Raw genomic sequence first — 25,237 nt, 5'->3', positions numbered from 1 at the left:
AAAAGACAGGACCATGACACATGTTACCAAAGCATGAATAAAATCTTCAGTGCTACGCTGAGAAATGATTAATGGAATTTGGCAATAATTACATTTCAGACAGAACCACTTGGCAAGTTACTTGAGTTTATTGAGCTTGGAAATACATAGACAATTAAGACACTTACTAATGTCTTTAAAGGCAAACAGCGGTAATCATGTAGATGTGGCAGTGGGACGTCTGTACTGTAGCTTGACTATGAAGATGATTGACTCTCAGCAGTGGGGTCTATGCCAGCCAGAACTTGAAAGCCTTAGTGATCTGAAACAAAAGAAGACGACAACCAGAAGGTGCACAGTAATATGCTTATGCTTATAATGTGGAGGGAGGGTGGGTTGCGAGCAGTTTGAGCATCCTTACTGAGCAGTAATGCCACATATATATGTCCCGTATCTAATTGGAGAATGGTAGTGATTGGAGCGATTTTACAGCTGACCATGTCAGTTGGTCGCAGCACTGTGCCTACATGGCCTGACTCAACTAACGCTGCACTCGATAACATAAAAAAATACAATTCATGAAATATTAGTATTAGAACCACACACACACAAAGCAAACCACTGAATATAAAACCAAGACTTTCCACTTGGTTGGAAATATTAACTGTCCAGTTATCATTAAGCAGAGCAAAAGATTGAGTTTTATATAAACTAGACCAAGACTCATCAAGAAGGACTTCTGATTTGTTAGTATTATGCTCTAAGAAAATCTTAGTCATCCATATGTTAATGTCCTGCAAACATTTAGTGAGTTGGGGGGATGTCACATATTGGGTTTTGTAGTTATGTACAACATTGTACCATCAGAGTAAAACTGAAAATTAATGCCATTAGTGTTAAAATATTACCAGGAGGTGACATATAAATAACATAAATAAAATAAAAGTGGAACCAACACTGACCCCTGTGGAACACCATGAGCAACTGAGCATACTTTTAATTTGAACTGCCGGTTATTTGATTTCACATTTAATTTAAGTGAAAATAAGATATTTGGAAGAATGTGTGTAACCATTGACAGTCCTCTGCTGAGTCCCATAGTTTTTTTTTATTTTTTATTTTTTTGCCACATTGAAACTATTAATTGCTATTTATGCTGTTACATTCCTGCCATCATACTGTACATAGTTTGGCTTGTGTTTTCAAATACACTTTGGGACAACTGTATGTGTTGGCTGAGTGTTGTATAGAGGCAACATAGTGCATTCTAAAAATTACATGTGATATGAAGCTGGTTTCTGGACTCTTTTACATGTTACCTTCCCACAGCTGCCTCTGGTTTGCACCCCCTGGATAGTTTTTCTCAAATGCACGCTCAAAGAAGTGCAGATGTCTGATGGACTCCTTGCCTGGTAAGAAACAAGACGTTTTGTGTTTACAGAATTTTCCGAGCCGCGGGCACTTTCTGACAGGCCCCCTTTGCTCTCCCAGATACCACATGGAAGGCACGCGAACCAGAGTGCTTCCACAAGCCAGCAGTCGCTTTGACAGCACTGCATGGCTCTGCAAATTCAGAAATTCCATGTGTCTTCTACACTCAAGTTTAAAGTTTATTTGTAACAGACTTAATAGGTTCTATTCCATTCTAGAATCTTCCACCCACAAACACAACAACAGCACGAGAGAGGGAAAGAAAGTGACAGAGACAGAGTAACCCGTAGGCTTTAATCCATTTAAAGCACTCACTGACATCAGGTTCTGGCATCCGCCGAAAAGGCCTGGAACTTAAATAAGGGGATGAGCAATATGCTTAATAGTATCTTACCTCACTTTAATGTGTTGATGCATTTTTACTTTAGAGTGAGGTAAGCTGCTGGAAATAACCCAGAACTGGGAAGGGCTTGCAGGCTCATCAAGCCCACACGATACGGCACAACTTGAAATAGGATGAGGAGAAATGCTTACTGTGTTGGGTATGCTGTAGATGTGTCTGTTTTTGTCACAGCAGGAGGTGATATTTAAGCAATGTCACACAAGCAAAAGGGCTGTTGTTCCAAATATCAGAGCAGGTAATCACAGCCAAGCTGATATTCAGACCTACAGCATGATTGCCAAACTGATATTTTGCACACTCGCATTCATGCTGTTGGCTAACATGTGACCCATACAGTAGTTAATGAATGAGAACTTAATGTGTCCAAGATACTGTCCTTAAATAACCATATTTGCAAAAAGAATATAACACGTTCATATAACAATTATCTGTGCTGTTAACCTGCCAGAACCTATTTAAGTGATGTCAGCTGATTTTCCATATGCCTATAAGTCTTGTGTTGTGTGGAATGGTGGTAAATTAAGCAGTCTGCTGTGATGTCACAATCATGTTGCATTGTGGTACGTGGCCTGAAGTGTACATATGAGTTGACTTGCCTCCTTTGTCAAAATTGAGGGATCGAGGGCCTGTCCATATACTCTTCCATCGCCCTGCGTAGGGACCCTGTTAATTGGAATGCAGCTTTGGTTTTTAAGTATGGTATGTTCTTAATAGCTTCCCTGCTTTATGATTATTATCATGTTTTTTGTTTAGTTCTTGGTTTCAATGTGTATATATAGACTTGTTTTCAGTTTCAGTTTGATGCATTTCTGTTTCTGTTAGATTACCTCCTTTGTGTGGTTTCTACACCTATAGATCCTCACCTCACCATTTCTTCTTCTCTCCACAACCTAAATGTTACACATATACAATATTTCTAGTTACTTTGTCTATTTTTGCTCTGTCAATAGACAAAGTTACCAACAAAGCCATTGCAGAGCAGTTGCACATCAAGACAGTACTGGTGTTTTGTACATAAGGGAATCAAAATTTTTGAGAGATTCAGTTAAGTGAATGATTCAATAACTCACTCATAAAGACAGCCACTTGTTTTGTTACTGAATTAATCTGCATTTTTGAACAAGTTGGTTTAGTGAAGAACTCAATGAATTGTTCCAAACCTGTAGATATTTCTTCTGCTTTTTTTTTTTTTTTTTTTTTTTTTTTTTTTTTTTTTTTGGTGCAATGATTTCATGTTTCATTAGTATGCAATGCTCTGATGCTGTCATATATCAGCATTTACACTACACATGCAATGTAGCCAGCGTTCCTTACAAAGTGTGGTTTAAGTGATGTGATCATAATTTTTCCAAGGCCCTTTTACCATTGTAGCTATTATTCCAGTGGTTACAATCTTGCAAGGCTTGAACCTAAAAGTTTTGCCACCTTAAATGTTTAGCGAGTTGTGGTTACACCACCATACATGCCATGTTATGTGTGTGCAGGTTATCACACCATTCACCCAAACATGTCACCCTATGATGCCAAGACAGTGTGGATCTTTATTACAGGGAAGTGCTGTAATCCATTTTTTGATCCACCAGCTTTGTGCACTGAGCTCACAACTGGTTGATCTCATGGTCTTAGAGGGGTAAATACAACCACTGGTATTCTGAGAAGCCTCGGGACTTTGTTTGCTCAGAACAGAGTTCCATGTGTTTCATATTCTGACAGATAAAAGGACCAGTATAAGAAATATGCCCTCAAAAATATGTTCAAAAACATATTTCCACATTGCTTTCACGTAAGACATGGTACTTTGTGATTACTATAGTATTTACACTGTACTCCAGTGTATGTCGAAGAATACCTTGGTATAACCTTAATGCATGACCAAAAAACATTCATTGTAGTCTGTTACCATAGTACAATGTTCATAAAATCACGCTGTTTCCATAATTATTTGGTATAAACCCATGGTACCATGGTACTTGAAAGAATACCATAGTATGGTACTTATCCAAAAATGGTATTACTTCAGTACCATGTCCATAAAATCATATGGTAATACCACAGTACTTTAATATACTGTAAACCTTGGAACATGGCACAGACTATAGTATGCATATACCATGGTATTTATACACTGTGTTCCAGTGTGCTTCAAAGAATACTGTGGTACATGTCTGAAAACATGGTATTACAACACTGCCATTTCCAAGTTAATACTTTTTACTAAGTAAAACTGTGGCAGTACTATGGTACACTGATGTTATCGGATGGTAATACTATTGTACTTTGAAATATAACAAGGTACTAAAATTTATGTATTATAGTATTGTATGGTACACCGTAGCACTTCCAAGAATACCAGAGTACTACCATGATACATGTCCATGCAAAGATACTTATAGTCTTTATAATGTCTGTTGGGTGACCATTAAAATAAAGTGTTATTTATTAAATATTAAGCAGACAGGGTCTGCTAATACTCTAATTACTGGTTGACATGTGGTTGCAAAGTTACTTACAGTCAGCAGAATGTCTAAAGTGGACTATCAAAATAAAGTGTGACCTATATAGCTATAATCTACAAACAAGTTTCATTTCATTTCTTTTTTTTTTTTTTTTGGAGATGTCAATCTTAATTCTACTAACCCTAACCCTTACAGTCTACTAATAATCTAATGAGAGTTAGTTGACAAGTATTGACTAAGTTACTTTTAGTTATTAGAATATCTAAAGTGGACTATCAAAATAAAGTGTAACTTTATTCTAACAATAAATATTCATATACCATGGCCTTTAAATTGTGCTCCAACATAGATTAGGTGATAATAAGGTACTGCCATGGTTATACATTTGGAACTTTTTTTGAAATGCAGGGTTGCTATGTGACATGTAACTTAGAAGATAGAAATTATATGATCCAGAAAAAATTAGCTCAGATCTGAGCTGTGTGTAGGATCCTGAAAGGTTATTTTGAGAAATGTGTGTCAGGTGTTCCTATTATATTGCAGCTAAATTACATAGCAAGGATGAACTGTAACACCTAAGTATATTACAGATAGCTTTTCACCCTCCTGGTCACCCGTGTGATGATGCAGTACGTGCCAGTTTAAGCCGGTGGTGTGTGTGTACGTGTCACATCACACATCCAGGTGAGCTCCTGGACATAAAATCTGGGAAGTGGATTTGGTACTCTCTGCTGGGCTAATACCAGTCACAACAGAGCTGTTGACAGATGCTGGCTTAGAGACTGGCCAGGCTGTGGTTAGTCTAAGGCTTCTCCAGAGTCAAAGAGCCAATTTTATCCTTTAGCCCACTGAGCAAGTCACAACCTGCCTGGATTGCTGGCTGCTAAGTACAGTTGTGACCGAGAACAGTGATTTAAGCAGTTCCTTCAGAAGGGACAACAATTAAAACAAGCCATAGAGTGCACGCTGCCAATAAAACCTTGTCCTAAAGGTATCTTGACCCCAGTGAACCCAAAAACACCCCAACCTGATTCCCTGACCCAGAGACTATGGCATATTCCTGAACATGACCTGCTGTCACGTTGTAACCTCTAAATATCACTGAACTATAAGGGACTAGAGAAATATGATTCCATATGTGTTTACATGGTCATATTTAATAAATCTAGACTGGAAGGTCCACACTGTAGAGATACAGCACATAGTTTTCAAACTAATATCTGTAAATGATTCTTAGTTCCTTGCTGTTTTTCTTATTGTATAAATCCTTCCTGTTCACCAGGGTTAGTGATTCTGCCCTGAACTGCTTTGTCAGCATTTTGAAGACTTATAGCTGAGGAGCTCAGAGTTGTCAGCATAGAGCAGCTGGATTCATGTAGGTCACGCATATGGCACGTAGCAATCAGGCTTTAGGCTCTCATCTGGAGTGCAGGAATGCATGTCTTTGAGAGAAAAAAAAAAGAAAAAAAAAACCAGGACACCCTTACGAAAAAGAAGTTTATTCAAGTGTGCTATTAGTATACTTCTTTTAAACTAAAAATAGGAAAGTATGCTTTTAGTTTACTTTTTATGTACTTCTCAGAAATGGGCTTTATGTACTTCTCAGAAATATACTTAAAATGACATTTAAGTATACTTGACTTATACTTACTATTACAAAAAGTCTAAATATACTTGAACTTTACTTTAGTATACTTAATAAAATAAACTTGAAGTATACTACTTTTTGGTAAGGGCAGAAAAAAAGAGACAACAGGGAAGCCAAAAAAAAAAAGTGCTGTGTGCTTCTCTGTCAGAATGCAAACATTTTGAACAGAAAAATTCAAACAACCAACCTAATTTTGTGCTGTAGTTATGTCTAGAAAAAAAATAGCAAAAGGGAGGTGGAGAAGGACATGGACTTATAAATGCACTGTATAAACATTCTAGATTTCATGCAGTGATCAGAACTCACAAATTTCAAAAGTAGTTTTTTGTCTACTCAAAGTTTTTTGGAAAGATGTTTCATCAGATGAACAATTGACATGTTGGTAAATAACTACTATCTATCAAACACACTGTACTTCTATCCCTCACAGCCTTGTTTTCATTCCTGACGGCAACGTTACTCTGGCTAAGATCCAGTGCGAAGACTTAGTGAAGCACAGTGGATAGTACCGTACAGAATTCCATATATTAACAGTGAAAGCACTTTCACCTTTGGCCTCATTCTTCTGCTGGCTCAGTTTGAGAACCTCATTCCAGTCGGTTCCTCACCCCATTCAAAATCCAAGTACTCTGGTTAATGACAGTTTAGAGCTGGACCCTTCAAAAAGGTCAGAGGTTAACTGTTTAATCCTTGGAGGAAATTTTGAAAATTTATGGGAAAAGTAAACTCATATCATATGGTACGTGGCTCACAGATATTTCAGTACTTGTTGGGACAAAGAAGTTTGTTGTATCTGAAGATGATTGAGTTGCTATGCCATTATTTTTTCCTCATTAGCAAACATGATATTTGACAAGTTGGAAAATGAAATATATGACCCTTTAAACCAATTTGATTGATGTGGTGCCAGAGCAAGACAAGCCAGCCTTTTGATATGTTTTTTTTTTTTTTTTTTTTTTATCTTTGTCCCACATCACCATCTGTTCATGAAAGAAAAAACAATTAATCCCATCGCCTGGGCTTTTGACCATTGCTCATTCTTAATTCGTAACATTTATTTAAGGAATAGTTCATTTAAAAATGTAAATTCTGTCATCATGTACTCACTTTCATGTCGTTCCAAACTTGCAATGGCTTTCATTCTTCTGTGATACAACAGAAAATATTTTGAAAAATGCTTCAGCTGTTTTGGTCCATATTATGAAAGCCAGTAATAACTTTGAATGAACAGTTTAAAATTTAAGTATAAACAGATGTATAAACAGAAAGTTTATCTACACTCTGTGGAGCATGCAAAGGACATTATGATTAAAAAAAAAAAAAAACAAAAAACATGACATGGGAGGGGAAATTATATTGAAATTATTTTGTCATTTGCTCGCAAAACTTTTGTGATCCTCGAAAAAGTTTATGTTCTTGCGAGTGAACACAAAGGTGGTGATGGAAATAATATGAGGTACAGTATGAGGATTTAATTCCAATGCTTTTGTGAGTCAAAGCAGAGTTTCTTGGGGACATGCAATTCTTTTTACGAGAATACAAAAGTTTTGCGAGCGAACGCAGTTCCTTGGGGGAATGCAAAACTTTTGCAAGCGAACACAAAAGCATTTAAATCAAATTTTTCTTCCAATCTCATGTTTGTTTCCATCACCATGTCCCCTTAGGGTGCTCCACAGGTTGGAGAGTGGATAAACATTCAATCTTTTTATGCTTACATTTCAATCTGTTCATTCAAAGTGATCATTGGTTTTCAAAATTTGGACTAAAACAGCTGAAACATTTTTCAAAATATTGTCTGTTGTGCGGCAAACTGAGTTCCTGGAGGCCCACAGTCCTGCAGAGTTTAGTTCCAACAAGTCTCCAACACACTTACCTGTAGTTTTCAAATAATTCCGAAGACTTGATTAGCTGGATCAGGTGCATTTAACTAGGGCTGGAGCTAAACTCTGCTGGACTGAGACTCTGTACAAATCAAATAATTGTTCATCCCACTCATACAGTAAACAGACTACATCAAATATGACACAAACCTCAGATGTGAACTAATGTCATACCTAATTGGTTCTCACACATCATGTTCTAAAGAACAAATGGAAGCCATAATGGAAGGACATGAGGGTAAGTATTGTATTATGTTAAACAACGTGTGGTGTCACATTTTGGAACGTAAAAATGCAACTACACAAATTAATCTTGCGTACCTAGAAGAATCTACATTCACATATTTGCATAAATCATGTTTCTGACCTAAATGATGACAGAATTGTCATTTTCGGGTAGCCTGATGCATTAAACAAATGTGTAAGTTTGAGGATTCGGGAAGTGTTCTTAAAACCTGTTTGAAAAAGAATGTAAATTGTGTTTGGGGTTAATACTGAATTCACATAACTTACAGACTTTAAAGTCATGGAAATAAAGTTTGAAAAGCTTACATTTATTGGACAGTGTTCAGCAGTTTATTTACATGAAATATTTTCCTTCATGTAAACCCTGTCTTTGTCATGGCCCAGAAATAAAATGGGATCAAAGTCAAAAGTCTGACCATGTTCAAATTTAGGGATGATGCTAAAGCACTTGTGTAGGTCTTTGTCAAGTGAATTGTCTTTTGGAGACTTCCAAAGGACAGCAGATATCCACTTCATGCTCCTACACTTAACAAGCCATGTGACAGAATAAGGTTAAGCTAGAGAAAGGTGACCCAGCTTGCATCATACATATCTAGATTTCATTACACATCAATCAGAATCTCTGTGTGAATCCTTTAACTGTGAAATGGATCTCTGCCATGTGAGCAAATGGCCTTTAGTTCCTCTGGTTATGAAGAGGAGGAGTTAGCGTCTGAATGGCATGAATGGGAAGAATTGGTGCTTGCCCTGAAATGACTGTTAATTTAAAAGTAATGATGTCATTCTTTTTGTGTGCTGGGTTTTCATCCCTTAAACAGACAATGATCTGCTGTTAGGCTGAATGAGCGGCCCTGCGGCCCAAGGACACAATTAAATTCCCTGCTTCTATTGGGAAAATATTTGGCTCTTCTTTGGTTTTATCTCAGTTGGATACCAAAGGCTAAAGAGGCTGTCCATTCAGGACTGGATTGTTGGTGCCTACGTGTGTGGCTGAGAGCGAGATGAGGGGCCAAAGGAACAGACGGCAGGGATTCATCCACACTGCTAGTGTCCGTGCGATCTATATGTAGTCTCTCTGTTTCTCCGCTTGTTGGCCCAGATGAAAAAGAAAGCCTTCTGCCAAAGAAATATGCTGACTAGACCATTTACGATTTATTTATTTCCAAATACTGTACTACAATGATTTTCTTTAAATTACATTTCATACCTTTTTTTATTTTATTTTATTATTTTTTTTTTTATTAATGTGTGTGTGTGTCTGTTTTTGTTTGTCTGTTTGTTTGTTTGTTTGTTTGTTGTTGTTTTCTTTCATCTAATATAACAGGAAAAATGCAGGCTGAATTGAAAAAAAAAAATTACTTACATTTCAGAATTTTAGTATTTGGCCCACTGGATGGAAATCTTTTGCTCAAAGAATTTTACATGATTAGTGTCACAATTGTACTTTTTTTTGGTTTCTTTGTTTTACATCCCCCCCCCCCAATTCCAGATAACTTTTTGTGTACATTTATAAGTACTTTTATAAATCCAAGATTTCTGACAGTCTTTTTGATTCCACTGTGTTTTAAGGCATTTTTTACTAGATCTAAAAAAAACATTTAAACTTCTTAAAGCTTTAAAAATGTTTGTAAGCCATTGTATTAATAAGTCATAAGTAATGAAATTATTATTGAGATTTATTTATTTGTTTGTTTAATCATCCTTATTTATTTTACCTTATTTATTTTTCTTTCTGTCCTCTCCTCCTTTGTGTGGGGGTGTTTTGATGATGATCAGTTTTGTAGTTCATTGAAACCTTGGTGTGGTGAAGTCTATAGTCAGAGAAAGTGAGTGTGAAGAGTGTGAAGCAAGCTCAGCACTTTTTGGCCCACCAGAGACTTCACTGCAACCAAAAGGCAGTGCCGGCTTATTTTAGCTCAAGGTTAATCATACGGTCGCAGTTACATTTTTGGAGTTGTGTCATCTGATAGGAGTGTCCTAGTCAAAAACACTGTATTTGTCACAATAGATAGAAGACATTATTATAGTCTGTTTGACACTTGTCAGTATTACCCAAAAGTAATGGCTGATAAATATTATATTAATGTTGGTATAATGCAAATACATTTGTATGGAAGCCCATTTCTGCCATTGAATTAAAAAACAAACAAACAAACAAACAAACAAAAATCTCACAGTTCTTACTTTTTCTCACAATTGTGAGTTTATATCTCACAATTCTGACTGTTTTCTCAGAACTGCAGGATATAAACTGCCAGTTTTGAGTTATAAAGTCAGAATTGTGGGATATAAACTTGCAATTGCGAGAAATAAAGTCAGAATTAAAGAAATAATTTTATTTTAAAAATTTTTTTAGTTTTTCATTTAGGGGTAAAACGAAGTTCGAAATACGTGAGCAGTGGTATACTGTTATCAAACATCCCGACACTGCCCACTCTGATGAAAGCAACATTTCTATGAATATGGAAATATGTGCTGTGAGTTTTCTTCTTGGTAGAAAAAAAAAAAAAAAAACGGAGAAAACAGCAAGCTTTTTTGTTTATAAAAATCATCTGTTCATAGCAACATGGGTATGTTTGCATGAGCTCTGCAAATGAACACTCCCGTGAAGTCACATCACGTGCATTTACTGTACATGGCACTTTATTCAATATATTGCTTAAAACCTATTAGCGGTATTATACATGAAAAACAGTGTCAGTGTCTCATTTCATCAAAAGCAAAGCTTAATTTGCTACTATAAAACGGATCTCCACTGTGCAAACATCTCACTTCCAAGGACTCGATAGACGAAATGAACCCAGAGAAGAGTTCCATGTGAAAGAAGGCAGAGCCTCAGTGCACATCTCCTATGACATAATCGTCACGGACCAATGGTAGTGCAGCCTTTTCTGGAAAGTTTGCTTTGGCAAGCCATTTCGAACTCTCAAAACGAACTTCGTTTTGGCTGGATTTTGTTTGAAATGACATCGGGGCCTTAATTTTGAGGGGAAAAAAACTAAAAATTATTTTCTTACAACTGTGAGTTTGTTGCATTTGCATGTTATAAAGTCAGAACTGCGATAATTTTTTTTTTTTTTTTTTTTTTTTTTGCTTTGCGAGTTTAAATCTTGCAGTTCAGACTTTAGGCTACAACAAGCACAATGCATCTTTATATTAAGCGATTTTGACTTTATAACTCCCAGTGGTGATATCTCGAAATTCTGAGACACAAGGTCAGAATTGCGAGATAAAAAGTCGCAATTACCTTTTTATTTATTTTTTTTCAGTGGTGGAAACAAGCTTCCATACATTTTAGTGGTGCGGTATTTCATTAAATTGCTGTTTGTGAGCCTTTCCAACAAATGTTTCATGCAGAACCATCATTTCCATTCATTCACATCACTTCTTTTTTTTTTTTTTTAGATTATTGTAGACAAATGAAAGTATTAGCCTAATAGATGTGGCAAAAATTGAGTCCAATCAAGCCACCCATTCAGTCAAGCCACACTTTCCACAGAACCTGTCATCATCCACCTACTCTAATATCACTCCAAACTCTAATTCTTTTCTTTTTTTTTTTTTCCAGTGGAGCACAAAAGGAGTTCAGAATGTCACATCTGTTCTTTTCCATACAACACAAAATGCTTGTTGATGAGTCAGGCCTCAAGCTTATGCTGACTTGCGAATGGTGTATTGATGACTATATATAAAGACAAATATTGTTTAAATTTGTTAAATCCAGTCTGACACAATAATTAGACAACAAGGAGCATTTGATGGAACAAGGAGCGCTTGACTCATGAATCAGCACAGTTACCCAAGCAGGCAGACAGGAGTGATAAAGGGGTTAGCTGTGTCTTGTTGAAAAAAGGAACACATTTTTATTTATTTTTTCCAGTGCCCTCTGATTGTTCCTGCTCTGGTTTTGTCTCAGTGTCTCATTAGAGGTGAAGTCAGGCCTCAGCCCTCAGCAACTAGGAGGAGGAGTCTGGTTATTAAAACAACAACTAGGAGGAGGAGTCTGGTTAATTAAAAGGCCCTTGCAACCCTGAAGGGAGGAGGGAGGGGGAACCTGTCACTTATTTATTTATTTATTTTAAATCATGTAATTATATGAGGTGGAGAGGGTGGCATTTTACCCCCACTAAGTGTAAAGGGCTTGCCAGCATGAGGCAAAAGGCACATAATAATACATAATAAGTGATATATTTTGTGTAATATGGAAGTAAATAATTACTGAAAAATATTTTTAAAAAGTTTCTACCATATCCTCTTTATTTTGATAAAAATGTCACAAAAGAATTGTTATTTTTGTAATTTTGTTTTTCTTAAAGTTTGTTCGATTGCATTTTGTGGTTTGGGGACAAAAACATTTGCCCGTGGACCCTTAATTTGAGCTATTATTATAATATTTTCACACTTTTTGCATCATTTTGTAAAATTACAACTTGATTGGAAGTGATCCAGAATACAAAATATTCTGATCACACACATCACATGTATCATCACTGTTACTTTTTTGTTCCCTTGGTAAAGTACACTTACATTTGAAAAGACTGTTTGAAGGGCAGGATTCTTTATTGTGGGGAAAATGATACCACAACTGTGTGGCAGTCATATAAATAATTTTCACACAATAAATATTGAAATAGTTCATATTTATTTACTGACTTAAATTTAAAATATACTGTGAACATATGCTGAGACATATAATGTAAGGCTAGAGTTTTATTAAAACTATTAGTTCTTCTGAATATTTTTACAGATTTAAAAAACAAGACTCCAAGGACCCACAAACACACATAGACATGTTGTCTTCTCTACAGCTATGTCTACCTGCAGTATGTAGAATAGCATTCAGGGATTCATCCGTTTCCAGGATTTTCAATCCTTGGGGCCTTGGGGAAAAGTATTGCAGAGGTGCTTGGACAGAGACAGTATATAAAACATATTATTTATACATACTGTATGGTTCAGAACATAAATGAAGCTGACACTTCTGTAAAAAGCAGTAGATTCATTTTAATTAAAAGTGTGAAGAAAATTACTGAGGAGGAGAACTGGCACTTTATTCCCTAAAACACTTGTTGATAGTCTTTGCGAATCAGAGATATGAGCACACTAGAAAAAAGGAAAGACAGGAATTGTGGGTCTTAGCCTGGAACTGAAAGTTAACTCCATTCCTTTCCTTTAACAGCTTTAATCACCTACTGGAAAACTAGATGTGCTAATATTTGTTGGTTTCATTAATGGCAAGTCTGTCACAATCTGGTGTCATCACTTACCTGACTTACTGATGAATTAACAACCTGAAGACATGAATTCTCATAATATGTAATTTATTTTTTTTATTTTATTTTTTTTTCTTGACACTGTCGGGAAAAAGGCTCCTGCGTGACAATATAACTGTGTTATGTAACTTAATAGATCTACTTTGGGATGAACTGGAACATCTCAGAGCTGATTCATTCATTTGCTTATAGCAATCTGATTGCTAACTAATCTTTGTTTTTCTTAGTAAATGGAGATTTAGCTATGCGTTGGAGGCTCTTCGGGGCTCTGAAAGATTCCAATGACTTCCAGATTTGCAATGGAAAAAGTTCCTGTGTTGTTTTAGACCATTTTGGATACAAACACTTGACACAGTTGTAGCTTAGTGGTTAGCATGTGTGCTCAAACACATAAAGAAATAGTTTTTGTCATCATTTACTCACACTCATGTCATTCTAAACTCATACTACATTTCATTCTTCTACAAAACAATATGTTTTGAAGGATGTCCAAGCAGTTCTTTCAATACAACAAAATCATATTTTGTAAAGCTTCACAAAGGTAACATAAAAGGAGTCCATATGACTTGTCTATATCCAAGTGTTTTAAAACCATGCAATAACTTTGTTTGAGTGACAGAGCAAAGTCACTGATTATTTATAGAAAATCTTGCCCTTTGCTTTAGCTCTCAGAACTTATTTCCTTTTTTACATATACAAATTTAGCAGGCATAAAAGTGAAGCTAATTTGACAAAGGGGGCTGACCCATAAAACTTTTGTCCCAAACCCTGTGAAATTTAGTGATGGCCCTGATTATTTTATCCAAAGAGATTTACAGTTGAGGAATAGAACAAGCGATTTACCATAAGATGGCAATAAACACAAGAAGGGCCCGTTAAACAAGGTTTCAGTCATTGTTTATAATAGTAAGCTATTTTTTATTTTTTTTTTTTTTTTGTGAGGAGGCAGTTAGATACTCACGGATAGATGAGTTTTTTTCGGTTGTTTCTTGAAGATTGTCAGGGATTCGGCTGTCTAAGTGGAGTTAGGTAGGTCATTCCACCAACAGGGTGCGGTGAAAGAAAACATCCTAGATAGTGATTTTGCCCCTATCTGTGATGGGACCACAAGCCACCACTTATTTACCAACCACAGGCTTCTGAAGGGGATGTAAGACTCGTAAGAGTGAGCAGAGGTAGAAGGGTGCGGAGCCCGTGGCTGTTCTGTAGGCAAGCACCAATGACTTAAACTTGATGCGAGCCACGACTGGAAGGCAGTGCAGAGAGATGAGAAGCGGTGTGACATGGGCTCTCTTGGGCTCATTGAAAGCAAGACGTGCTGCTGCGTTTTGAATCATTTGAAGAGGTCTGATTGCACATGTTGGAAGTCCAGCCAGAAGAGCATTGCATTAGTCCAGCTTAGAAATGACAAGGGCCTGGACAAGAAGCTGTGTTGCATGCTTTGTAAGGAAGGGTCTGATCTTTCTGATGTTGTATAGTGCGAACCTGCATGATCATGCTGTTTTTGCAATATGATTTTTTTCATCCATGCCGAAATGTCTGTCAGGCAGTCTGAAATCTGAGTAGGTACCATTGGATCATCTGGCGGAAATGAGAGGAAGAGCTGCATGTCATCAGCATAGCAATGATAGGAAAATACATGTGCCTGAATGATTGGTCCCAGTGATGTAGTGTATGTAGAGAAGAGGAGGGGCCCAAGAACTAATCCTTGAGGAGCCCCAGTGACCAGTTGATGTGATTTGTATACCTCTCCTGCCCAAGACACCCTGAATAACCTACCTGTGAGGTAAGACTCAAACCAGTGCAGTGCAGTCCTAGTGATGCCTAGCGATGAGAGGGTGGACAGAAGGATTTGATGATTAACACTGTTGAATGCAGCAGATAAATCTAGAAAAAGGAGAGCTGAAGATTTGAACTCAGCTCTTGCACTCTGTAATGCTTCAGTGACTGACAGCAAAGCAGTTTCAGTTGAATGGTCACTTTTAAATCCAGATCGGTTATTGTCCAGCTGTTTTTTATGTGAGAGGAAGGAAGAAACTTGGCTGAACATAACACATTCAAGTGATTTTGCTATGAATGGGAGGAGAGACACGGGCCTGTAGCTTTCAACAAGTGAGGTGTCTAGTGTAGGTTTTTAAGCAGTGGGGTTACCCGAGCCTGCTTGAATGCGGTGGGAAAAATGCCTGTGAGAAGTAGGGATGTAACAATTAACCTCGAGCTGGTCGGAACTCAATTGAAATATGTATATACGATATAAATCGGTTGAGATGCCAAACAAATCACGATACAATTGGTGTAGGAGTTTATATGAATGTATGTCTGAGGGGAAATGACTTTCTTTAGAAAAGTTTACATGGTATTTTCTTTTCATCTTGCCTCTGAACAATGCACATTAAAGCAGCGTTCATAAGCGCAGCTCTGCTTTGTTTACAGCGGTAACCCAGGAAACACTGTATCATTGCTGTTCATAAGTGCCACCTGCTGTCAAAGAGTGAATCTGCGTCTCATTCAGCTCATCTGCTGAGAGATATACAGATATACAGTTTTATGTAGTATAGTTTCACAAAGCTAAAGACAGACCATTCTGTTTTTTCTTCAAATTTCTAAATTATACAGTCTAATTTAGATTAAAAACTACTCATGCTACATGTATGCTGCATCTTTGTTTGGATCATGATTAAAGTTCAGTGGTTGCCTCTAATTTCAAATGAAAAGAGCACAGACGAAGCCTTAGTTTGTTTATATTAAGAAATGTATTTTATTTGTGTAACTTTTTGATTTAGGGTTTGTTTTAAAATTTTAATTTCACAAAGAAACATGCAGCAATAGCCCAATAAAACGACACCTTTTTGTTTACTCTATAATGTCTTTAATCTCATTTTGTTTAAAAAAATCATAAGAAAATCAAATCGTGAAATCAAAATTGTGAATTGAATCATGAGTTGTGTGAATCGTTACATTCTTAGTGAGAAGAGATGTGCTGAAGATGTGTGTGAATGAGGGCAGAAATGCAGGGGAAATCGGAGATGTGAGGAGACTGGGTCTAGAGCAGGGTTCCTCAATTTTCAGTTTTCGCCAAAGGCCGAATTCCGCCAACAATACCAAGCTAAGGGCCACTGACCTATATATATATATATACTATATATATATATATATTTGTTATTATTATTACAATTATTATATTATTGTTGCTTTTGTTAAAATAATCACAAGATGAATATTAAGATTTTTCCCCCAGTAGTCTTTTATTCAAACAATTAAGAATATTTTTGCATTTAGATACAGAAGAACTTTGCCTGTTGAATATTAAAAACAAATGAGCAAATAAAAAATCTGGATCTCCATGTCTGCCATGCAAATCAACTAACTGTTCCTGCTCATCTCCAGCCTGGATCTCTTCTCTCCACTATCCCTAATTGAAGATTCATTTATTAGATTTATCAGTATTAATATTTCTATACTTCGATTTTTTGGGGGTGATCAAACTGTAAAACCATGTGTCCCAACCAGACACAACATGATAAAAAGTATCGTTTCCATGTAGTTTTTGTTCTAACCACCCGCGACAACAACACGTGACAATAAGCGACATGGGATTATATTTTAGGAATGTTTTTTGTTTTCTGTGACCTTTCGGCAGGATCAACATACAAAATATGACAGTGATAATCTCAGGTAATGATTATGTGCTTTATTAAATGTTAAAAGTGTCTAATGTGAGTTTGAATATTATTTCTGTATAGCCATAGTGAAAGCAACATTAGATATTTTACCTCAGATCTTGAAAATAAATTAAAACAAACTTGTACATTAAAACTGTGAACTCACTGTGAACCAACCCGAGTATTCAATAACAAAGATGGTATCAGTCACTCACTCACTCACTCAAAACGGTTCGGTCCTTTCACATCTGAATCATATATTTTCCATGTCCACATTTTCTTTTCTACACACTTGCCATGTTTTTGCTGTCACATTGTACAGTATCTACACTGGGTGCGACAAAGCATTGCAAATCGAATTTGAACTTTAAAAAATAGAACGAGTCAGCAGTTTACTGTTGAAGATTTGTCGTTTCGTGCCACATTGCATCCAAGACAGCATCACTGATTATAATGAGTTCTATTGTATTTTACTGCATTGCGCCGTGCTGCTCTCATCCGGTGTAGACACAATGTAAGTTAATGTAGCTTTCTGATGCTGTGTTTGAATATTCATTCCACATTATTTGAAATTAGTGTGGGCCCATACCAAATACCAAAATCATAGATCTTTCTTATCTTATTTTACAAATGCTTAAACACAGCACGACAGAAATGAAGACCTAACATTCCAAACTTTAAATATAGTGTAAAGCCTCTATTTCTGCAACAACAGCAACTCAAAAGTATTGAAAAAAAAAAGACAATACAAACAACTGATAAGCATTTTTAAGTAACAGATCACTAAAATATTTAGAAATAGCTGATTCCAGTCTCAGTTGGAGGAATAGTCAGGTGTTGATGCTCTTTCCATTACATCAACATAGAGTAAAAAATACCTCTTTGAATTGGTTTTGTGGATGCAGAACAACACAAAGAATCAGAGAGAGAAAAATAATGCCTGGGAGAGGGAGTTGAATAGTTGGAGGAGGATGAGGAGTAGTTGGATCAGAAGAAGATAGGTAAGGGAGAAGAAGAGGTAAGGGAAGGGGTAAGAATGTGTGCTGGACTGTGCATTTTTATGTTTGTTTGTTTGTTTTTCCCTCTTATACATGTGGAACCTGTGAAAGCTATGGAATATAAAGGGTAAAGGGTGATTGTGACTGTGTTTCATTTCACAGTTCTGACTTTTATTTCTTGCAATTGTGAATTTATCTCACAATTCTGATAAAGTCTGAATTGCAAGATGTAAACTCGCAGTTCCAAGAATAAAAGTCCAAATTGTGAGATAAAAAGTTCACAATTACGTATCCTTTGACGGAAACAAGCTTGCATAGCAACCAAAGGCCATGTATGTTGTAATTTTTGTTGATCACTGGCATCAGCTACCATACGAGAACCATCCACATCCAACCCCCACCCACTGGAAAGCAATTTCAATCAAGGTTCCAATTGAATTTCTGCATAGAAGACCCTATTTTTTCTATTGTACATTCTATAAAGTAATGACTCATTCAGTTTTAGACAGTACTGTATGTTGCCAAGAATGAACACATTCAACACTTAAAAATGTAAAATGGGTTTCAGTTGAAGGTAACTAAATTACAAAAAACAATGAATTTTTATATTGTCTATTCAAGTAGAACTGAAACATGTATGTCAAACATGTACAAGAAAGTAAAGTTTTTTGTAAAGCCATCAACTGTTAGTATTTTGACAGTCACTGTGCTATGATCGACTATATGTTCCTATTGTATAGAAAAGTAGTGCTAATGTTTTGTCCGAATGACTCTATTTTGAATTGGGTTTGCTGTGTTTTGATAGAGTTACTGTAGTATATGTAGAAAAAGGTATTCAGCATTTTGGAATGTAGAGTTTGTATTTATTTAACAAAATGTGGTTTTGGACAGAAAATTAACTATTTGGCTAATTGTGTGATGTAGGTGTGTTGCTGTGTTAAGAGTTTAGAAAAAGAACTTTAAGTATTGAGTGAAGTGACGTGACATACAGCCAAGTATGGTGACCCATACTCAGAATTCATGCTCTGCGTTTAACCAATCCAAAGTGCACACACACAGCAGTGAACACACAAACACACACCGTGAATACACACCCGGAGCAGTGGTCAGGCATTCATGCTGCGGCGCCCGTTTTGGGGTTTGGTGCCTTGCTCAAGGGCACCTCAGTCGTGGTATTGCCGGCCCAAGACTCAAACCCACAACCTTAGGGTTAGTAGTCAAACTCTCTAACCACTAGGCCACGACTTCCCCATTGATAAACGCTTGTTAGCAATTGAAAAAAATTTAATATAGTTAGCAATAGAATAGGTGGTACCGGGAAAGACGCGCACATGGGTTTCGGTACCAGGGATCCAAACTTTTTGAAAATTTGCCATTTTGAATTGAATTTTGAGTTTTTAAAATTGTTTGGGTGTGGGGTGGGCTGGGTCTTTTCACAGTTCCAGACAGTAGTATCAACTCAATTATATACACGCTCAAAAAAAAAAAAAAAAAAAAAAAAAAAAAAAAAAAAATATATATATATATATATATATATATATATATATATATATATATATATATATATATATATATAATGCATTATTTAATTATTATACCATTAATAATTAACTTAATTTGTAGATAACTAGTTACAGGCACAATATGTAAGTTTTCGCAGCTAAAAGGGCGCATTTTCAAAACAAAGGTGTAGTTTGATGAATGTGGAGTTGAGATGTGGAATCATGGGAGTTGCTGTCTTCCTCAACCACAGCCGATGCAGTCCGACAGAATTGGGCAGAAATCATGTTTATGGATGAGCTAATGATTTATTAACATTGTAGAATGAAGCAGGGTGAGGCTGAAAGTTGTCGATGCGAAATGAGGCCGCTAAATAAGCGCGACACAGTCGACCGCTTCCGCTATTCCGCTGTTTCTATTCATATTGTGCCTTTAAGCATTTAAATAATTTACCATACTAGGCTGTTCGTTTCTGGGCTTATTTATTTATTTTTAAATGACATGAGACTCTGTGACTTCTTGCACTTGCTAGACTTCATAGTCATTTTATAATAAATCCAAAAGCAAGACTAAAAAAAAACTATTGAGTTGAAATGGCAACTTAGCTAATGAGTGATCCACTGCTGCCATCTTTTAGATATAATGGTAACTTCATGTCATTTTCAATCTAAGTCTTTGTTTTTCATCAGGAGAAAGTATTTTTCCCGTCTTCTTCATGAATGAAAGTGAACATTTAAAATGCATTTTGGCAGAGTTAAAAAATAATAAAGGCTTTAAATTATTATAAGTGTTTAAAAAAATGTAGGGTTTATTGTTATTTCTTTTTTTTTTTTTTTTTGCTCGTCTTTGTCACCCACGATTATTTTGCATTCCTGGGTACTGTGTCTTGCTGCCAGTGTGGAGCCCAAGAATCAATATAAATAAATATCATTACATTTACTTAGTAAACATTGTTTATTTAGCTCTTCTACATTAAATTAGTTGAGTTAACATGATTAGTTGTCAACTAATAAAAGCTGATTAAAAACATACCTCAGGTCAACAATGAACCACGAGAAACTACCCGCACTGGCACTAATGTATGGAAGCAGATTGGTCTCAAATATAATTCACGCAAAAAACACGATTCACACATGCATAGACAATTTCACATGCATGAAACCTAATTCACGTACACACAAAAAAAATTCACGTGCGTGAAAAAAAAAAAATATATTCACAAAAAGCAATTCATATGCGCAAAATAAAATTATATATTCATAAAATACATTTCACAAATGCAAAACACAATTCGTAGATATACAACTGTGCACAAAAACCTTTGAATGTTTAAAATGTACGAGTGTCTGAATGTACAAATCGTCATTTACTACGAATCCACTCGGATTTGCGTGTGTGTGTTTTTGAGACTTTCCTGGCAGAGCTCTCTTCCCACGTGGGTCTGTCGTACTCTTTAGCCAATCAGATGCGAGCTTACCATTCAACCAATCATATCATAAGCCACTGGGACTGCATTCAAGGAACACGATTCTTCGCACCTTTTGCGCAATATGGATTAATTAGAATGGAAATTAAGCCTTTACATCAGTAATCCCATAGACAGTAAAAGAAATGGACACAGCTACCCAATTGGAACTCAATTGAGACAAGTGAAGCCCATTTTTAGCGATTTTTAGCACTTCCGTTTCTGACGCGCAGACTCAAACTAAGCTTGATGACGTCAGCGACCTGTCTGACAGATGTAAATCTTCTAGTAGCTGTGCGTGCAAACTGCCATCGTTAATCTTGCAGAGACGGCGAGCTTGAGCGGGGAGTTCTTTGGCGTGAGTGAGCAGGAGTAAGTATTCTGATTAATTATTTTGTATAGTATTTTAAAATGTAACGCCAGGGCTTCTATGGGCTTCTCTCTTGACGTCTCCCCCGATTGCCTGCGAGCTTCTGAATGCAGTCTCAGTGGCTTATGATATGATTGGTTGAATGGTAAGCTCGCATCTGATTGGCTAAAGAGTACGACAGACCCACGTGGGAAGAGAGCTCTGCCAGGAAAGTCTCAAAAACACACACACGCAAATCCGAGTGGATTCGTAGTAAAATGACGATTTGTACATTCAGACACTCGTACATTTTAAACATTCAAAAGGTTTTTGTGCACAGTTGTATATCTACGAATTGTGTTTTGCATTTGTGAAATGTATTTTATGAATATATAATTTTATTTTGTGCATGTGAATTGCTTTTTGTGAATATAATTTTTTTTTCACACACGTGAATTTTTTTTGTGTGTACGTGAATTAGGTTTCATGCATGTGAAATTGTCTACGCATGTGTGAATCGTGTTTTTTGCGTGAATTATATTTGAGACCAATCTGCTTCCATACTAATTTGGACATAGTGGCAGCAGTTGCTGTAGCTAAGGCTGGTAAGCACAATTTTTAAGGTGGCAGTCCGTTACTGTAAATATGAAGATTGTACTGTGTCTTCAGGATTGTATTTGTACAGTATTGTATCTTCTGCCATAAAGATGAAGATTAATATTTTTTCTTATAGAATAAGCACATCGTTTTGAAAAATAAACAATTTATGTTCTATTATATGTTTTAACTACTTTTTTATATGTTGTATAAATATATATCTAGGTAACAAAGATATATTAACAAAATAATCTTTTAGAAGGGCCTTAGCTATTAATTTTGCCTGAGGCCCCCGCTTCATCTTGTTCGCCTCTGCCTACGATGTGGATTTTTACAGGGAGTGAGACTGTAACAGCATGAAATTCAAAGGAAGTATTGTTAAAGTTATAAGAGCATGTGAGGTATTTCCAGTTTTTGGAAATGAGGCCAGTACCCACACCTACCCCCACCCACACCCCCACCCAACCCAATCTAACCTAACCTGACGAGGGTGTGGGTGAAAGAGAAGTTGTTGGAAAGCGCACCAGGGATAGCTGTGTCTTCAGGTTTAATCCAGGTCTCAGTCAAGCCCAAAAGACTAAGAGCTGACTGAGTAGCAAAGGCTGGAAAAAAGTCAGCTTTGCTGACAGCTGACTGACAATTCCAGAGGCCCATAGAAAATGAAAGAGGTGCAATCGAAGAAGTGTGGATAGGACACAGGTTAGCATGATTGTGGCGTCTCCTGCGTGTTGTATAAGAGTGTTTACATTGAGAGACAAAAGGAATATAATGGAAACACATGTGGAAAGTTGTGGAGAGAGGAAAGGAAAGGAAGTAGAATAAGGGAAAGATACTGCTGTGTTTTGTCCATGTTGTCTTTTGGTTGAGTCACGCAGGTAGCGTTGCAGGTCTTTACCTAGTCAGTCTTCACACGAGGAGGGCTGAACATAAGGGCTGACACTTCGGCACCAGCGAACTGCCTCCACTTAAACACAGCTTAACCCTCTTGAGTGAATACAGCTGTCGACACCTTTCTAGCACAGCAAAGCCTATAGCACGCAAATGGCTTGAAATCGAAACTACTGTGGTACAGTTTGCCACTTAAGCACAAATTATCAGGTAGCAAAAAGTATTTTTGTAGATTCTAATTGTAGCTAATGGCAAACACCATGCACAAGCAGCATACAGTTTTAAAATAAAATAAGCATTAAATTAATTAGTCCTCCGTACTAGCAGATATTTATTCTAAATGAAAGGAAAAGAAAACTGGAAATAAGCAAAAAACGCACAAGCTCTTGCCGTGTCCACTGAAAATCGCTTTCTCCTTTGATTTTAGTGATAATGTTATGTCCCTGTTATACTACAAAAATGGCAAAAGATAAAAAAAAAAATTAAAAAAGTTCAAGATGGCGATGCAAACATTTACAGAGGATCTCCTATATAGAGTCCAACAGTCACCTTGTGGCAATATGGGTCAGTAGGGTAATGATGGACACACTGTACACTCCATGACATGGCTGCAGATTATGACGCTATGAGATGGTGTGCGCACATATGTGACCCAGTGTTCTCCCCTCTGACTGCTTAAATGGTAGAGTGATGAGTGAAAGAGAGGAGGAGGAGAAGAGGAGAAGAGGAGGAGCAGTCAACCCAGCTGGAGGACTGGAGAGTTTGCATACCTTTTATGTTACCACCCCTACTGACTCTTTCTTCTGGACTGATTCCAGTACTCCCTCCGGCCCTCTATCCCTGACTTCCTCTCGCTCTCTCCCTTCCTCCCCACCCCCATAACTGAAATAGTCTCCTAAAGGATTGAGTCATCCATTCTGTCCGGTTTCCTGTGGTCACAGAAAGTTAATTTTAGCAGCGGCTGCCAAACAGATATGTGTGCAAGTGTCAAAACGGAGAGAGATGAAGCCTTTAGATGAAACTCTGGGTCCATTAAAAAAAGAAAAACTCAATTCACTTCCACAGAAATGGGTGGGTGTAGTCTCTTTGTGTTCTTCTTCTGTTGAATTAGTCTGAAAGTGTGTGTCTGACTTCTTTCCTTGTTTGCGTGTATTTAGATTTGTGTGTGTGTGTCTGTGAATTCAGGGGTCACCAATGAAACCACTGGGGTTTGCTTTTCGTTTTTTTCCTCAACTTTAGTGAAGGAATGTTGGCATAAAGTTTGGCTAGGGGGGAAGGCAGTGAGCGGTGTCTCAAGTGCTGGCAATTGTTTCAGTTCAGCTGTAAAGAGTCTCGTGAGAGAAATTTCTGGCTTCAAACTACCAACTTCAAAGCTGGGCTTTTGAAAGTAAGAAAACTTTCAACAAGTCCTCACATGAAACTCATTCAAGACTCTGGAAAATTTAGGTTTAGACAGCCGAGAAGCTTTGTCTGTCTGGTGCTATCGCCGTCTTCACTTCAGAGGAACACACAATCTGCTAAAAACGAGCCTTTTCCCCTTTCGAGAGTGAAAAGAAACTGAAGATATGCAGAATGTGGGAAAGAAAAGTTAAGGCTGTACGTGCATATGACTGCGCGTCTGTGCATGTGCGTCTGTTGGTGTGTGTGCGTGTGTGAGTGCGACTGTGTCTGTGTGGGAATGATTACATCAGCTTGAGCTAGCCCTATGATTGGTTAGGGAAGTGTGGTTTGATTCACTACCTAAAAGCCTGTGGCTGTAACCCTTTGTGAGGGGAACAGAGGCAAGTTGTCTGCCAAGCTGGAAACAGTGCCATCTACATGCTCTGTCCTGCACCAAAGCTAGAGAGAGAGAGAGAAAGAGAAGGAGGGAGACTGTGACAGGTAGGATACGTTGAGCCACTGACAGGAAGAAGCATCTGCAAAGCATCGGAACTGCTTTTTTTCCTTTTTTTGGTCCTTTTTTTCTCTCTTGTGGAGTTGTGGAGACATTCGGGGAGCTGGTTCATCTCTCAGAGTGTGGAGGAGGACACAGGCTGCTGGGGAAAATGCCATCGTGTTCTCCTGACTGTTGCCTGCTCAGGCCTGGGGAGGTAAGATTTCTCCTCAGCCCCACATGTACAGCTCCTCCTGGGTAGTTCAGAATCCCTCTCCCTCTAGGCGACTAAAAAGGGTCTGGAGAGTTGATGTCTGTCTGTAGTGGGGAGAAAAATAGAACCTGTAGAATGAAAATGAAAATCTACAATAGAGTGTGATGGGAACGGTTACGTCCACGTTTTGAGTGAATGATGGAATTTGTCAAAGTAAATGGTGTGGAAAAGCTTTAAAGGCTGGCATAACAGATTTCTGAATATATGTGTTGTGGGGTGAGGTGTGCTGGAATAGAGAATTTTCGAGAAAAGCTAGTATGTGTGTGATGAAGGGGACACAATGGCACGGGACTCGTTTAGGGTGACTATTTCAAA

At 37.2% G+C, this 25,237-nt stretch overlaps 1 protein-coding gene across 4 annotated transcripts in view; it reads left to right on the top strand.

Annotated features, from left to right (window-relative positions):
* The window catches only part of LOC109076381 (growth factor receptor-bound protein 10-like), a 44,792-nt gene that overhangs the window by 7,406 nt on the left and 12,149 nt on the right, over positions 1–25,237 (top strand). The window contains exon 1 of one of the 4 annotated variants that reach the window (XM_042772021.1): positions 22,322–23,846. The exons of 2 other annotated variants lie outside the window; for them this stretch is intronic. In XM_042772021.1, the coding sequence (XP_042627955.1) occupies positions 23,778–23,846 (69 nt within the window). In that variant the 5' untranslated portion in view covers positions 22,322–23,777. Of the gene's footprint in view, positions 1–22,321; positions 23,847–24,113; positions 24,866–25,237 lie in introns of those variants that run through there. One more of the 4 variants, XM_042772022.1, reaches the window with a different exon arrangement.

This window comes from Cyprinus carpio, chromosome A16 (genome assembly GCF_018340385.1).
Source record: "Cyprinus carpio isolate SPL01 chromosome A16, ASM1834038v1, whole genome shotgun sequence".
NCBI classification, from domain to species: Eukaryota; Metazoa; Chordata; class Actinopteri; order Cypriniformes; family Cyprinidae; genus Cyprinus; species Cyprinus carpio.
The sequence above is the reverse complement of the archived record's forward strand: the minus strand, read 5'-3'. Positions and strand labels throughout refer to the sequence as shown.